Below are 16,083 nucleotides of genomic sequence, written 5' to 3'. Positions count from 1 at the left end.
TCATAAGAATGCTTTGTAATATGGTGTCCAGTGTTACTAACAATAAAACTTAAAATCCACATTACTTTGTATTTAAAGCTAGAAGTGTTATGCCATTTCAAATATAATTGCTTTAGATATTGTTCTATCCTAATACAGCATAAAATTTGACAAACGCAAATATTAAAAAAGAGGACACCACAGTGTTTGTGATGTAACGCAAATTCCCGGACTCCATATTATGGCTCATGTATCCCTGTAACGCTACAACTCTCTACCATTCAACACTGGGCGAAAGAATATATAGTATTATTATCATACATGCCATATCCCCCGGAGGGGGATAAAATCCCCCGGAATTTCGGTCCATCCCCCGGTCTCCCGGTGGGAGATGCAAATCCCCCGGAATTTCCAAAAAAAAAAAAAAAGATTTTTTCTTTTAAACCTCCGCTTACGAGCGTGTTGTGACTGGTTTTATTACCCAAGATTTGATCCGCGTGTTTACGGTAAGGAATTTGATGCACTGTATTTTACATCTGGATTATCGATTGATGGTGTGTATACAGCCTTGCACAAACTGCCAATCAGTAGGGTACAATGTTTTGATTGTTACACAGTGTGCCATAATAGCGCCTTTGATCTCTGCGTTATACGATCGAAAGGTCGCAATAAATTTGTTCAGGTGTCACTAATTATTATTGTTTGTTTGTTTTTAACCCTGTAAGGGTGTTGACATTAAATTACAAATGAAGATGTTAACACGCAAATATTGGACAATTTTCCGACGTGTGAAAATGTTACGGTATACTGTACTGTTTCTGATAATGATGGATTATTCGACAGACAGCTGCCTGGCAGATCACAGAGGCAGTTTCCTACCATTCCAAAGGTTGCTCTGGCATGCTTGGCAATTCCGCATTCAAATGCTGACCCAGAGCGTTGTTTCAGCATATTGAGAAAAATTCAGACAGACTCAAGGTCAAGATTGACTTCAGAAACAATTCACAATCTGCTGAGTGTAAAGTTTAATGAACATAACATTTGCAGCTCATTTGTTCCTTCCAAGGACATGCTATATAAATCAACCAATTCATGCAATTAATTGTGCTTGTGTTTGCTATCCTGATTGTCATGTGGACCTAGTGCTGTGAAGTGCCTAAAAATGATTTTTTTAGTAGTGCTTACTTAGTGCTGTGAAGTGCCTAAAAATGACTTTTTTTAGTAGTGCTTTTAGTAAAAATTTACTTTTTTTATTATTTAGCATTATATATATATATGAATTGATGTTAGTTCAGTTGTCATTGCAATATTGAATGAATATTTTTATATAATTATGTGAATAAAATACAAAAAATTGATATTTCGTGAACTTAGACTTCCGATATAAAATCCCCCTGAATACTTTCCAAATCCCCCTAAATTTTAAGCCTTTTGACCAAATCTCATGGAATCAGGTCTCCAAAAAATATGGCATGTATGATTATTATGCATCGATTTTGAATAATAATGACAAAGTTGTTAAATATATACCCGACAGTGATCTAAAACTGGATTCAATTTGTCATTTGAGTTGTTATTTTCACTAAAATATATTCTGGGTCACGAATACCGTTATACATATATATACACAACCTGTCAGATTTGTCCCAGATTCACAGATATCGGGATACTTGATAAACGATCGACACATGGATGTGTTTTATGATATCTGAACATGTTTTTTGACATAAATAAATATGTTTTTAATAGTAGGCAATAATATTTTTGTAGAAATTTGAATTTATAACTGAGATAATTTCAAAATTGTGGCCGCGCGGATTCTCTGCGCAAGGGCGTTCGCTACTTTTTGTTTGGATGGTGGACGTCACGAGTCTGCCATAGTAAAAAAAAATTGTCAAAAGACTCGTTGACGGCCATTCAGGTGGACTAGTATTCATGTACAATGTATGCCAATGGTCAGTGGCTTAATTTCATTCTGAAATCAATCAAACGATTATAGCAGACATGACTGTGAACCTCTGGCAATGGAGAGGTAGATTTAGGTCTTCAAAACGGTAGATTAGGTTAAAAAGCGATAGAATTCCTTATTCATTTAATTTTCAGTCAAAAACCATGATGGTTGTCTAATGTCGGTGTTTTTAATTGAGAAGCAAATGGAATATATTTTTACCGTGGCCAAGTGGTTAAGCTCCGCCTACGGAGCGGGAGGTCGTGGGTTCGATCCCTGGCCACGTACCAAAATACGTTAAAAATTGGTACAAGTAGCTCCCTTGCCTGGCGCTCGGCATTTAAAGGGAAGTGCTTGGAAAAGTGGTGTACTCAGTACTGGTTTAACCCAGGAAAGTTGTACCCGGTGTATCGGTGCTTTACACCGAGCACGTAAAAGAACCAAGGGGTCTCTTCAAAAAAGAGCTACGGTATCGCACCCAGACTTCCTTGTATCCCACCACTGTCTCTTCAGCGTGCTGTCCCTTCAGCAAAAAAAACAAAGGACCCCGTTGGAATTAAGTGCTTGCACTTTCACGGGTTATCCTTGACTGCAAGGTCAAAAGAAATACATACATACATACATAATATTACCCCTGACTTGTAAAACTAGTTAATATTCAGTATAGCTGCTGATAAATCCATACTGTCAAAACAGGTTGGAATGTAAGTGCAGGTGACTGCAGAATTGTGTATGTTAATTTTCCCGCCAAAATGTTGTAAAATTTTGTTCACTGTAGATAATTAAAGCTCCTTTAAAAAACCTCAAAATTATATCAAATTGGCCTTAAATGTTCTTTTAAAAACCTCAAAATTCTATCAACCATGCTTTAACCCTTTAGCACATAGACAAGTGGCCAGATTACGCCTCCCAGTCAATAGCCATCTTACTGATAAGCCAGGGGCGTAGCTTGACGAAAATATATGTGTAGGCCACGTTTTAGGGGGCCCGGGGACATGCTCCCCATCCCCCGGAAATTTTGTTTAGCTAGGTGATTGTAGGTGCGTTTTGGCGTATATTTCGTTGTTGTAAACATTTAAGTGAGCAACAATATCATTATGTTTTACCTTAAATTAATTTTGTACATATTTTAGCTAAATAGGATAGGCCATAGAAGTAAAACATTGAACATTTTATTAATTAAATTTCACTCAGTATCACTGCAATTTGTTGCCAAAATCAAAGTTAATCATATGTGTATTTGCACAAACAATGCCATATATATATATATATAATATTAATAATATGTTTATTTAAAAGAATTTCCATTTTAAATCATACCAACTTTGACATAACAAATGCAAAGACAAATCTGATATTGCAATTTGGGCTAGAAACCAGTCGCAGCAGATAAATGTGGTATTATCTTTCCAATATATGGATTATATTTCTAATTTATTTAGCCCTAAGATCTTGAAAAGGAAAACAAACAGCTGAGTATGAAAGCATACAGGTAAAAACAAACATCTTGAAAGACTCTGAAAGGACTGTTATATGGACTTTTTCGTACCCTACCCTAGTCATTTTAATTGACATATAGTAATTGATTTAGAAGTTCTTTTTTTCATTACTGTCACTATAATGTTAGTGGTCCAATTTAGTTTAGGTCAGAAATATCAAAGACTACTGAGCAAATACCATTTTTGTACCCTTAGTAATACAGGCTCATGTAGTATATCATTATAGTATGTTCTTATTGAACCTTCACAGGGTACGAAATAACTTTTAATAGATCGGTTACTAAGGATACAAATTGACCAATGATTGGTACAAAATAACTGGCTGAAGGGTACATGATGACCGAAAATTAGAGGGTGCAATACATTTCAGATGACTAGGGTACAAAATGACAACTGGTCTCCCCATAATGAGCTGGGTTTGGGCAATTTCATTTGATCAAAACTTGTAGCATTTGGCACACAGTGGCATGATACAATGTCACAGAATTGCAATGCAATGCATTCTACATTATAACATGTGTTAAGATAAAGTCCAGATGTCGTAGACTCCACTTCTCTTTAATAGACTTTTATGCTGTCTTAATTTTTGTTTTTATTTCATTGCAAAACTCAGTATGCATACTGTTAAGTTTAGAATTACAATGCAAAATATTGAATGCCCTGCATTGCAAAATACTTCCCGAATTTATTAAAAAAATCTGTAGCTCTGACAATTCAATCACAATTTGAAAAAAAGGCAACCGTGACATCGGAAATGATGAAGAGAATGAAGCTCTTTGCTGGTCAAATGTATATAATATAATGTTTGAATAAAATCACTATTTTAGCAGTCATAATTTTTTTAGGCTTTTTATGCCCCCACAAAGTGGCGGCATATAGGGTTGCCCTTGTCCGTACGTACGTCTGTCCGTACGTACGTACGTACGTCCCGAAGATTGTTTCCGATCTAATTCTTGAAAACCGTTTGTCCAATCCTCACCAAACTTTAAACACATGTTTGTGACCATAATATCTTGATCAAGTTCGATAGTCATGGAAATCGCTTTAGTCATTTAGGAGTTACGGCCCTTTTTTGCCAAAAATACTTCAAAAATATATGTTTCCAATCTAATTCTTGAAAAGTATGTGTCCAATCCTCACCAAACTTTACATACATGATTGTGACCATAATATCTTGATCAAGTTCGATAGCCATGGAAATCGCTTTTGTCATTTAGGAGTTACGGCCCTTTATTTGCAAAAAAAGACTTGAAAAATACGTCCCGAAGATTGTTTCCGATCTAATTCTTGAAAACTGTTTGTCCAATCCTCACCAAACTTTAAACACATGTTTGTGACCATAAAATCTTGATCAAGTTCGATAGTCATGGAAATCGCTTTAGTCATTTAGGAGTTACGGCCCTTTTTTGCCAAAAATACTTCAAAAATCATTATGGCTTATTTTCTGTGACAAAAAACCGAAGTGGGGGCATCCGTGTCCTATGGACACATTTCTAGTTAATGATAAAGCGCGAATTTGTTTCACGAGTGCTTGTCAAAAAAACTTTTATTAAAAAGTCTGGGTCTATAAAATGAAGAATTTGAGCAAGCCTCAAATTAGCATTATGCCAGAACAGGGCTATGGGGCTTGTGCTAATTTGACCACTGCTTTAGTATGAATTATTTATGAGATCCATCATGTTTATGTATTGACTTACTGGTCTGACCATTGGTATGATAATGCCATAATAGTATTGACCACCATTGAGTGTTTGTATGTAATTGTTGTTTATGCATTAAACATGTTTGTGTTTACTACATTAGGAGTCAAACAAGTTGTCTGCACATATTTTAATAAATGTATAAGTATAAACAAAATGTTCACTAGTTTATTTGTATGATTATGAAAATTGAGGACACCTTTGTATCATGAAAAATTGTCTTCATAACTTCAGGAGCAGTAAAGGACAACCTAACATGGAGATTTAATGTCACTAAGCCGATAGGCAGCGCTTATCAGCAAGATGGCTTGCAGGCTTGTATGCCTGAAGGTTTACAAGGGACAGTGGTGTATACTTCTGGCTGTATCCACACTGTTATGGATGTTGACGCTCTTCAACATTAATTCAAGCAATGTTGTTGGTAGTGACAGAATAAAGGTATTTTTCTCTTGTTGTTAGTTAAGTTTTTTGTTTTATTGATATAAGATTGAAAGGAAGCATCCTTTGTTTGACATTGTATCTGGCATATGAGGCTTTTTCGTTTATCTTATAAAACAGTTTGGACTTTTGTTGTGTTATTTGAATCAATGATGATGAAAGTTTTGTGTGTTTTTTAGGACGAGGTTATCCAGCTTAGTGAGAGATACATCCGAACGTTGGCCAGGGATAGCGAGGGTGTTGTGGATGGACCTTACGCTGGTCGATTTACTGCCTATGGTAAGCCTATGCCTGGTATGCAGTTCTACTCAATATTTTAAAAGACGCTATAATATCCATATATCGATGGAGCTTGAGTGGATCAATGTCTTTAATAGTGCTTCATACAAGTTGGACATGTAAAAAGAACAATTTGGTCTATTTAAAATTTTAGGGCTTATTTAACTGATATCTTTCATTAACAACCAGAGGACCCCTTCAGAAATAAGCATGGGTAACAGTATAAATACTGAAGTCAGTATTTTGGAATATATTTCTTCTATATAATGAATTGAAAAAAATGACATTTCAGTTATGATGCACCCTATTTTCAGTGATTTTTAGATTTCAAATTTTCATCCATGAATAAGAACTGTGCTCTTTCATTACTTTGAGTAATTCTTACATACAGACATACATCATACATGTAGCTTACATAGGGATCACCTTGAGCATAGTTTGATGGGTTTGAAGATGAAACAAAGCTAAGGAAATTCAAAGTTTTTTTTTCTCATTTTATTTTTGAGTGGAAATACGTTGATTATATTTGTTGAGTTTTAGAACTTCTTAATAGAAAAAGGATTTTTTTATTGTGAATAAAAATTGAGGGATTCTCATAGCCTGAGTACCATTCTTGTTTATAATTGTTGACGTTGGGCAGTGGCCTTGAATCATATTGGAAAGATCAAGTACTGTTTTTGTCTATGGATTAACTATCATATTGGTTACCAGTAGGCGGAGTTAAACTGTGCAATTAGTAGTGTTTAGGTTTATAACAATATTATTAGATTATATGAATGCTAGTTTAAGTTATTTTACGCTGTCGTAGACAATAAAGGAACAAAACCCTTGTGAACGTGATTGAAATTATACAAGTCACACTTACAATAACTTGGGTAGTGACTGCGTTATCTATTATGTACATGTAAGTGTCTAAGTTGTTCAAGTTATTCACATGAAACATTATACTCTAGTAATTAAAGATGTACTATTACTCCCAAACAGGATTTACCAAAATTAATAAAATTGTTTAAATATACCAGAAAGGATGAATAAATGTCGAAGACAATGGTTCTTATGAAGAATTCAGAGTTTAATTTGAAAGAAATGTGCAGAAAACATGGTATTTCTACCTTATAAGACTATAGTAGATCACTTTAAATCTTTTAGCATTCACCAATCATTTAATATTTTTGGGTTTTCAGCTACTGGATATTAAATACACTGTTACAATCTTGTTATCAGTAATTAATATTTTCCATAAATGCATTATTTAGTAAGTATTAAAAGTTTATAACTCAAAAATGATGTTTGTTATACATGTGTATGCATTGATTTTGAATAAGAGTGTCACTTTAATGACAGCAGTGTCACCATTGCCCATCATTCTGGCTATATTTTATCTTAAGTTATCCCCCTTGATCAGCTGAGAAAAAAATGTCTCATTCTCTTTTACTCCTTCAGATTTGAAAAAGACAATGGCTGTTCTGTTAGAGAATATGATAGAACGCTTGGACAGGATCGAACATCGCCTCAATATTTCTTCCAACTTAACAAAGCCCTCTTTATCTGGAGATATCAGCATGACGCACAGTTTGTACGCAAAAGGTAAGTGAAGTAATAATTCCTGAAGATTTCGTTTTTCTGTTTCAACAACTTGCCCAACTTAACATTGAGTTCAAGACACACACTTATTATTAGCCTCAGTATCTTGCCCAATTTTATTTTAAGTTTAAGAACCACAGTTTATTAGCAAAAGTTTTACTAGTTGCATGCTAATAAAGATGTGAACATATAATAACTTGTTTGACTCTTTACTAACTCTTATCACTTTAGAGATTAAAATAAATTGCTTAATTTGAAAAGCAATGAAAATGTTGCTTTCAAGTAATACAAAGAATTTTGTGTAACTTTTACAGATCTTATTAATGGCGAGCATGAGTTGTGTGCCCTGACAGACAAGGAAAGACAACTCTACCCAAAGTGTGAGCAGAAAATTGAGGTAAGGGCTGTTTGAAAGTGGGCTGGTTAGTTTATCTTTAACTGTAAAGTATGTATCTTCCTTTTTAAAAAGTCCTTGATATCATGGCGTTTTCACAATTTCAAGTTATCTATAATAATTTCATTCCTTTAAGTTCCATTCTCATACACAAGAGGGTACCATACCAATTCTGAGTTTCTGAAAATTTCAAGATCAGAAATCTGTCGCCGTTTTCTATTTATATATTGGCTTGGAGTCGGCCATCTGTGCCTATTGCATATAGCCGATTAAAGAGTCTAACACAATTTTAATTTGAAATCCTGTCAACAACAGTCTAGCTTTTCATTCTTCTTGTATGTTGATTAATTGGCACCTTTACTGCATACATGTATTTTCTTCTTGAATCTTTAATATGTTGAAATTCAAATATGGTGCTGCGGCGTAGACCGAATTTTGCTGTACCAGTATATGTCCAACAATTAGGCTCATACGGAATCCTTATAGGAGAAACATATTTGAACTGGCGTGGAGCATTTCTTTATAACTATATCTACCCAGTTTCTGTGCAACAGATAGGAAATCATGTCTTATTTCATTTGATACATTTTTACTGTTCATGTAATACGGGCATTTACATTTCAGTCCTTTTAAGGTTATATTTGAAAACCCTTGGTACACTGAAATAAGAAGGGACTTGTATAATTATGGTATCTAATATTTGTCTGTCGATATTTAACGTACATGTATTTCAAATTATTAGAATTTATTATAGTTAATGGGAACCATACATAACTCATAATACGTATTTTCGAATGCACTTTTATGTTCAAGAATAAGTTATGTCAATGTTAGACCTTTTTTAAAATTTAATTAGACTGGTTTATTGGAATGTGCGGTATTAGTTAATTATCTCCCCAGCTGTGTTAATGACATGATATAGGACGTTGAGAGTGATATAATTATGATAACCACATTTAATGTTTGGACTCATTTAAGGGATTTTCATGAGTTAACAGGCTTGATTGCATATAATTTGGGAATTATTCTGTAATTTACCTTTTTCATATAAAATAATTATGTATTTCAGGAAATGAAACTTTTTGTAACTTTATTTCAATATTTGATCGTCTTCTTTTCTGCATTTTATCTATTGCTTCATTATAATATTTGTCTATTATGTACTTAAGTACTTGAATGCATTGTGTGTTAATGGTAAATCGCTGAATAGTGATTGTTGCTAAAAAAGCAACTCATATTCATATCAAAACAGAGTGCTTAAATTTACAAAATTGATGATAAATGAATGGCAAGTGGCGAAACAGCGAATCGATGGTCAGTGCTCAGTAGTTGAATATGCTTCAATTGGTCGACCATGTTACCAGGAAAATGATCTATATAAAGTTTAGCTCTAGATTTTGAAGCGATTGAATCAGGGGTTAGATTTATCATTATTAAACCTCTGATGAATGGGAATGCTAAGTTCATGCTTTCACACTCTTTGGTTTCCCCTGAAGCCAAGAAATAATTCCTTGATTCCATCTGTCATTTTAATACCCTTTTAATAGTGGGGTTGAGCCATAATGTAGCCAATGGGGGAAGGTAGACATTTATAAACTCTAAAACATCAACTGCCTCTTATTTATTATAAGTGGCTAAAAAGGCTATATATAAAAACAACATCATGCTTGAGTCCATGTAGAAATACATCATTTGCTATGAAATAATTTGTTCCTTTCATTTCAGTGGATGAAAAACATGTGGCAGTCAGATCCGTGTTATGCCTCGTTCGGTGTGGATGGATCCACTTGTTCATTTATAATGTTTCTTAGTGAGGTAGGTTATTTAAGTGAGGATATATCATGTGGCAGTCAGATCCGTGTTATGCCTCGTTTGGTGTGGATGGATCCACTTGTTCATTTATAATGTTTCTAAGTGAGGTAGGTTATTTAAATGAGGATATATCATGTGGCAGTCAGATCCGTGTTATGCCTCGTTCGGTGTGGATGGATCCACTTGTTCATTTATAATGTTTCTTAGTGAGGTAGGTTATTTAAGTGAGGATATATCATTTGGCAGTCAGACCCGTGTAATACCTCGTTCGGTGTGGATGGATCCACTTGTTCATTTATAATGTTTCTAAGTGAGGTAGGTTATTTAAGTGAGGATATATCATTTGGCAGTCAGACCTGTGTTATGCCTCGTTCGGTGTGGATGGATCCACTTTTTCATTTATAATGTTTCTTAGTGAGGTAGGTTATTTAAGTGAGGATATATCATGTGGCAGTCAGACTCGTGTAATACCTCGTTCATTGAAGCTGGAGCCATGTGTTCACTTATAATGTTTCCCAGTGAGGTAGGTTATTGAAGTAAAGATATAGCATGTGGCAGGTAGATCTGCGCAATACCTCATTTGTTGAAGCCGATCAATGTGGTCATATTGTTTCGCAGTGGGGTAGGTTTTTTAAGTAGGGATATAACATGTGGCAGGAAGATCTGTGTTATACCTTGTTAGGTATGGTAATACCTGGTTCAGTATGGAAGGCTCCATGTTTTCAATTATAATGTTTCACAGTGGGGTAGGTTTTTTTAGTGGGGATATAACATGTGGCAGCCAGACCTGTGTTATACCTTGTTAGGTATGGTAATACCTGGTTCAGTATGGAAGGCTCCATGTTTTCAATTATAATGTTTCACAGTGAGGTAGGTTATTGAAGTGAGGATATGACATGCGGCAGGTAGATCTGCGCAATACCTCATTTGTTGAAGCCGATCAATGTGGTCATATTGTTTCGCAGTGGGGTAGGTTTTTTTAGTGGGGATATAACATGTGGCAGTCAGACCTGTGTTATACCTGTTTCGGTATGGTATTACCTGGTTCAGTATGGAAGGCTCCATGTTTTCAATTATAATGTTTCACAGTGAGGTACCAGTAGGTGATTTAAATTAGAACTCAACATGTGGCAATCTGACCCTTGGTCTGCCTCACGGGGTTTGGATTAAGCAATGGGTATGGTGATGTTTTTGATATGAAATTCATGTTCAATTGTTAAGTGTTGTCTGATAATGTGGGAGTAGTTAGATTTGACATATTGTGACCAAACTTGGTGTCTAGGAAAAATTTATCGAGACCTTTCATGGGATTGCATTTGAGGCCCCTAGGTTTAAGGTCACTGTTACAAAACTTACATAACTGTTTGATACTGAATTACTTTAGTTAGGGTTGACATATTGTGACCAAACTTGGTATGTAGGAAGAGTTTGTGGAGGTAACTTCCATGGGATAGTGTTTGTGGCCCCTAGGGTCGAGGTCACTGTTACTAAAATAGAAAAAAAACCAGTTCAAACTGAATCTCACAACAAAGGCTGAAGTTCTTTTGTCAATCAGATTGGTTTTCTTGCATCATGGCGTTTCTTGTTTACGTTTTAATTTGACATTTTTTTTTTATTGCTTTTGACAGGCTCATATTACATTCATTTCTAAGACAAAGCGGCGTACAGTCGAGCATGCCGTTCTACGACAGCTCTTGTTATACCTGTTTTGGTATATAAAATTATTTAAAGCTGCAATATTGAAATGCTCAAGTGTAAGTAAGACAACTCAGATTTACTGTTCCTATGAGCTGCTTTACCAAAGTTGTTCAAAAGTTATGCCCTTATGCTGTCTGAAATAAATGAGCAAGCATTGGCACCCCCTTGCAAAGCTCTTGTTCATCTTTAAGCCCATTGTTTAGAATGTTGCTAAAATTTATAACATTATTAACAACATTGCTGTTAACTTTTAAAGATGATAATTATGCTGAAGATATATATTTCAAATAAACAATTCCAGCTGAAATATTTCTCAAATCTTTCAATCATGTCATACAAGTACTGCGATCACAGTAACTTCCAGAGAAGTTAAGATATGAGATAATTTAATTATAACAATGATGGCATGAACAACGTTGTTTACTTTGCCAAAGCTCTGAACAATTGGTCCAATGTGTTTTTAGGAGTTTATCTCTGGAAAATGCTTCAGTGGCTATGTATTCCATTCTTCAGGTAGAAGGCTGGTGTCCCAGATCGGCCTGGCATGGCTCAAACAAGGCTCCAGTAGAAAAAAACAGCTCAGATAATCTTGTAAGTTTTATACATCTTAATGTTCCATCTACATCTTACATTACCCATGTTTCACTTAGTATGGCTTAAAAAGATTTATTTGATATAGTTTGTCTATTATCAAGTAACAACAACAACAACAACGACAACAGTTGATGGCGATGTTGTATTGCATTTGCCAAGAAATACTAAAATGTATTTTACATACTGATTTCATAAATATATTTCAATGGAAGATTGATTATCAAATAATGTCCTCTTAAAAAGCAGAAAGATGTCAAAATGATATAAGGAATATCATAAATAGTAGAATTTATGTATGAAGTCTTACAAAACACACTCAAGTAGTACGGTATATTTAAACAAAGACTACACTAATTACGAACAATTATTTATGAATGAGTGAATGAAACCTTGCTTGCGTAAAATTGGCATTATATCAGAATACAGGTGATAATTTTTATCTGAATGTAAACTTTTTTAGGCCAAAATAAACCATGACCTTGAAGGCCTGATGAAACTATTGGTTGATCCGAACGAACGTCAAGGTTACGCTTGGATGAGGATGCGAATCAAGCGTATCTGGCCACGATGGGAGACAGCTGTCAAATCCCTGGCAGCCAAACAAGATTTGACCAAGAGGAAACAGAAGAAGATACTGGTCCATCTTGGGCTCCTGTCAAAACAGTCCGGTTGGAAGTTTGCAGAAATGCAGTTTAAGGGTTTGTTATTTTATGCTTGACTGTTTTTTGATGGAAAATGTCTCAGTATTGTTGCCTTGGTGTTTTGTCAGTATCATCATTGGCATGGAAATCCTTAATAGTAGCAATAATTTGAAAACCACCAAACTATATACATGTGCACAGAGCTGAATTACATTGACATTTGGAAAAATACTGTTAAATTTCTAGCTGAGGATATATTTCTCTTCTTTATTCATTAAGGCAGAACTTTCACTCGAGATCTTTGCCATGTTGGTATGGCTTCAATGTTTTTTGGAGGCATTACAATTACTTGCGGAAATGGTGGACACAAAGACAGAAACTAACCTGCGAGAACCCTGCGCACTAAAAAAGAATCATTTTTCCCCATTTGTCTAATTTTTAAAATCCACTAAACTTTAGTCAAAAAATCAAATAACGATCAGTATGTGCTTCATCATAGCTGTAAAAGTGCCATGGTTTATTCACTCAATAAAATGGTCCACTGAATACATAGCTTCGATATATATATCATTTCACATCGGCTGCCTTAATACTATCAGCTATGATGATGTTCAGACACTAAGAGAATGGAATTAATATTATTAATTTCTTCCTTTTCCAAAACAGTAATATTTCATTGCCTTTGATTATTACTTCAAATTAATTGATCACTTGTTGTTAAGTTTTCCTTTTGGCATTTATCAAACTTTTTTTAAGCAGACATTTCACCCTTGTGGAGTTGTTTCTTTACATTCAGTTTTACTCACATACTGTAAAATCTAAAAAAAAAAAAAAAAAAAAAAAATTTAAAATTCCGGGGGACTGCCGGGTGACCGGGGGATGGATCGAATTTCTGGGGGATTTTTCCCCCCGCCGGGGGATATGGCATGTATGACAGACGGCAATTGTAATTGTGTACAATAGGGTATAGGTTTTTCGCATATGAAGCCAGCAGGTGACGGAAAATGGCGGGCGTAGGAATGCTTCGACAGGAATTTTTAAGGTGTTCATAGTTCATGTCACAAAATCGGAAAATAGCCCCACCAAAAGACCCCTGGCGCGTCTATTAGGGCATGCATGTTAAATAGGACGGTACCTTAAACTTACTTTTTTCTTTCTCTTTTTAGTTCAGTTGCTCATATTTTTAGTTAAGGATCTTTTCAAAGGGATTATTTTAAAAATAATCATGAAGAACTTTTTTGTGTTTTTTTAAATCATATAAATGTTTACAAATATTTTGCCTTATCAAAAAAGATACTTAAACATTTGAGGCTTTTGAATTTTTGAGAAATTGGTGCCTGCAGATCACACACACAGGCCTTACTGAGCTCTTAAAAATTGGCAGTATTTTCTGTTTTATTTTAGGAGGCCCACTTGGTGAGCTTGTACAATGGTCAGATCTCATTACAGCGTTGTATGTCCTCGGCCATGAGCTTACTATAACCAGCGAAGTCGAACAGCTTGCAAAGTATGTATCATCAAATTGATGTGTGTTTTGTACATGGCATTATGTTTAAAAAATAGTTTACAAAGATTTAAGCCCCCTGTAGAATGTGTATATGTTTTTATGGTTTTGAATGTTTGTTGCATATGAAATTATAACATGACATCTGTGTTTATAGTCTTTTATCGTGGATACTGCCTGATTCTGCGTATCACACTATATAGTTTAGCCTGGATGGTCCTTGTAGCATTTTTTTATGCAAAATCCTGGCTAAAAATTTGCGAAAAAAGTGTATCGCATGTATCTTTTATGATGGCATGTTTGTGTCTGCAATGGAATAATATTTCAAGCTTGGCATGCTTTATTTGTATGGAGTTGTTCATGTTTGAGAGCTCAACTGTATGGAGTTGTACATATATGAGAGCTCAACTGTATGGAGCTGTTCGTGTATGAGAGCTCAACTGCATGGAACTGTTCATGTATGAGAGCTCAACTGTATGGAGCTGTTCATGTATGAGAGCTCAACTATATGGAGCTGCTCATGTATGAGAGCTCTACTGTATGGAGCTGTTCATGTATGAGAGCTCAACTGTATGGGGCTGTTTATGTATTTGAGCTCAACTGTGTATGAGAGCTCAACTGGATGGAGCTGTTCATGTATGAGAGCTCAACTGGATGGAGTTCTTCATGTATGAGAGGTCAACTGTATGGAGCTGTTCATGTATGAGAGCTCAACTGTATGGAGCTGTTCATGTATGAGAGCTCAACTGTATGGAGTCATTCATGTATGAGAGCTCAACTGTATGGAGTCGTTCATGTATGAGAGCTCAACTGTATGGAGCTTTCATGTATGAGAGCTCAACTGTATGGAGCTGTTCATGTATGAGAGCTCAACTATATGGAGCTGTTCAAGTATGAGAGCTCAACTGTATGGAGCTGTTCATGTAAGAGAGCTCAACTGTATGGAGCTGTTCGTGTATGAGAGCTCAACTGTATGGAGCTGTTCATGTACGAGAACTCATGTAGGTGGGCTCAATGAAAATCATCCTTGCAGGAAGCCATAATGCATGTTATGTTCAAGATTTGAAATAAATACACAGGTATCTTTTCTTGTATCAGTTTTATGGACAAGTTCAATTGTTTGCAGATTAGTTAAAAGGTAACATTCTTAATGTTTCACTGCTGTGTATCTATTTATAATTTACCATATTTGACTTAATAAATGCATTGATGGTTTATATGCCACAAAACCTTTAGTTTTTGTCTTTGTGTGGTTCAGTTACATTTAATATAACATTTTGTAGTTAATTATCTCCTTTTCTTAATTTACTGATGGAAAACACTAACTCCTATCTTGACTCTTGTTTTAATTTTACATTAATTTATTATGTCAATAAATAATACAAATATGAATCGTACACTACCATAAAAACAGAACATAAAGATTATATTTATTATCAATAAATAAACCTCGATTGATATTCATATTTGCCTTGATTGCATTTTTTAGTCATAAAAGAAGGAATATTTATAACTAAATCTTATGCTGCACTTTTTAAATGAAATTAATATCACTTATTTAATGATAGTATTTTTGTTTCAAAAGTGCAGCATAAAACTGGCATGCATGTATATTTAGTCAAGTATGGTACTGTTTATTATGTTAAGATTGTAACTGTTTTGTTTATTCACTTGCGCACAATATTTTTAAGTAGCCGTAAAGCAGTGATCGAGTATTGACAAATGTCCATTGATTGACTCTTTTGTGCACCTACTTCAAGCTGCACTCTCACAGATTGAACATTTTCACATTTTTATTTTTTGTCTTGGAACGCGCCAATGTTTGCGAAAATGCATGGAAGCCATTTATATAAGACTGCTGACAAAAATTAGATCGCAGATTATATATTTCAGTTCAAAAATTGATGTTTTATGATATTTTTTTTTAAACCGTCAGTAACAGTTTAAGCCATAAAACATTAATTTTTGAACGGAAATATAAGAATCTGTGATCTAATTTTCTTTTATGATTGA

At 34.8% G+C, this 16,083-nt stretch overlaps 1 protein-coding gene across 2 annotated transcripts in view; it reads left to right on the top strand.

Moving 5' to 3' along the window:
- LOC128241937 (alpha-1,6-mannosylglycoprotein 6-beta-N-acetylglucosaminyltransferase A-like) overlaps positions 1–16,083 on the top strand; it is a 43,684-nt gene that overhangs the window by 7,402 nt on the left and 20,199 nt on the right. For both annotated transcript variants that reach the window (XM_052959082.1, XM_052959081.1), the window contains exons 2-9: positions 5,361–5,564; positions 5,744–5,843; positions 7,287–7,430; positions 7,742–7,824; positions 9,547–9,640; positions 11,849–11,922; positions 12,386–12,623; positions 13,971–14,073. In XM_052959082.1, the coding sequence (XP_052815042.1) occupies positions 5,430–5,564; positions 5,744–5,843; positions 7,287–7,430; positions 7,742–7,824; positions 9,547–9,640; positions 11,849–11,922; positions 12,386–12,623; positions 13,971–14,073 (971 nt within the window). In that variant the 5' untranslated portion in view covers positions 5,361–5,429. The remainder of the gene's footprint in view (positions 1–5,360; positions 5,565–5,743; positions 5,844–7,286; positions 7,431–7,741; positions 7,825–9,546; positions 9,641–11,848; positions 11,923–12,385; positions 12,624–13,970; positions 14,074–16,083) is intronic.

The sequence above is a fragment of the Mya arenaria genome, chromosome 7 (assembly GCF_026914265.1).
Source record: "Mya arenaria isolate MELC-2E11 chromosome 7, ASM2691426v1".
Classification (NCBI taxonomy): Eukaryota; Metazoa; Mollusca; class Bivalvia; order Myida; family Myidae; genus Mya; species Mya arenaria.
The sequence above is the reverse complement of the archived record's forward strand: the minus strand, read 5'-3'. Positions and strand labels throughout refer to the sequence as shown.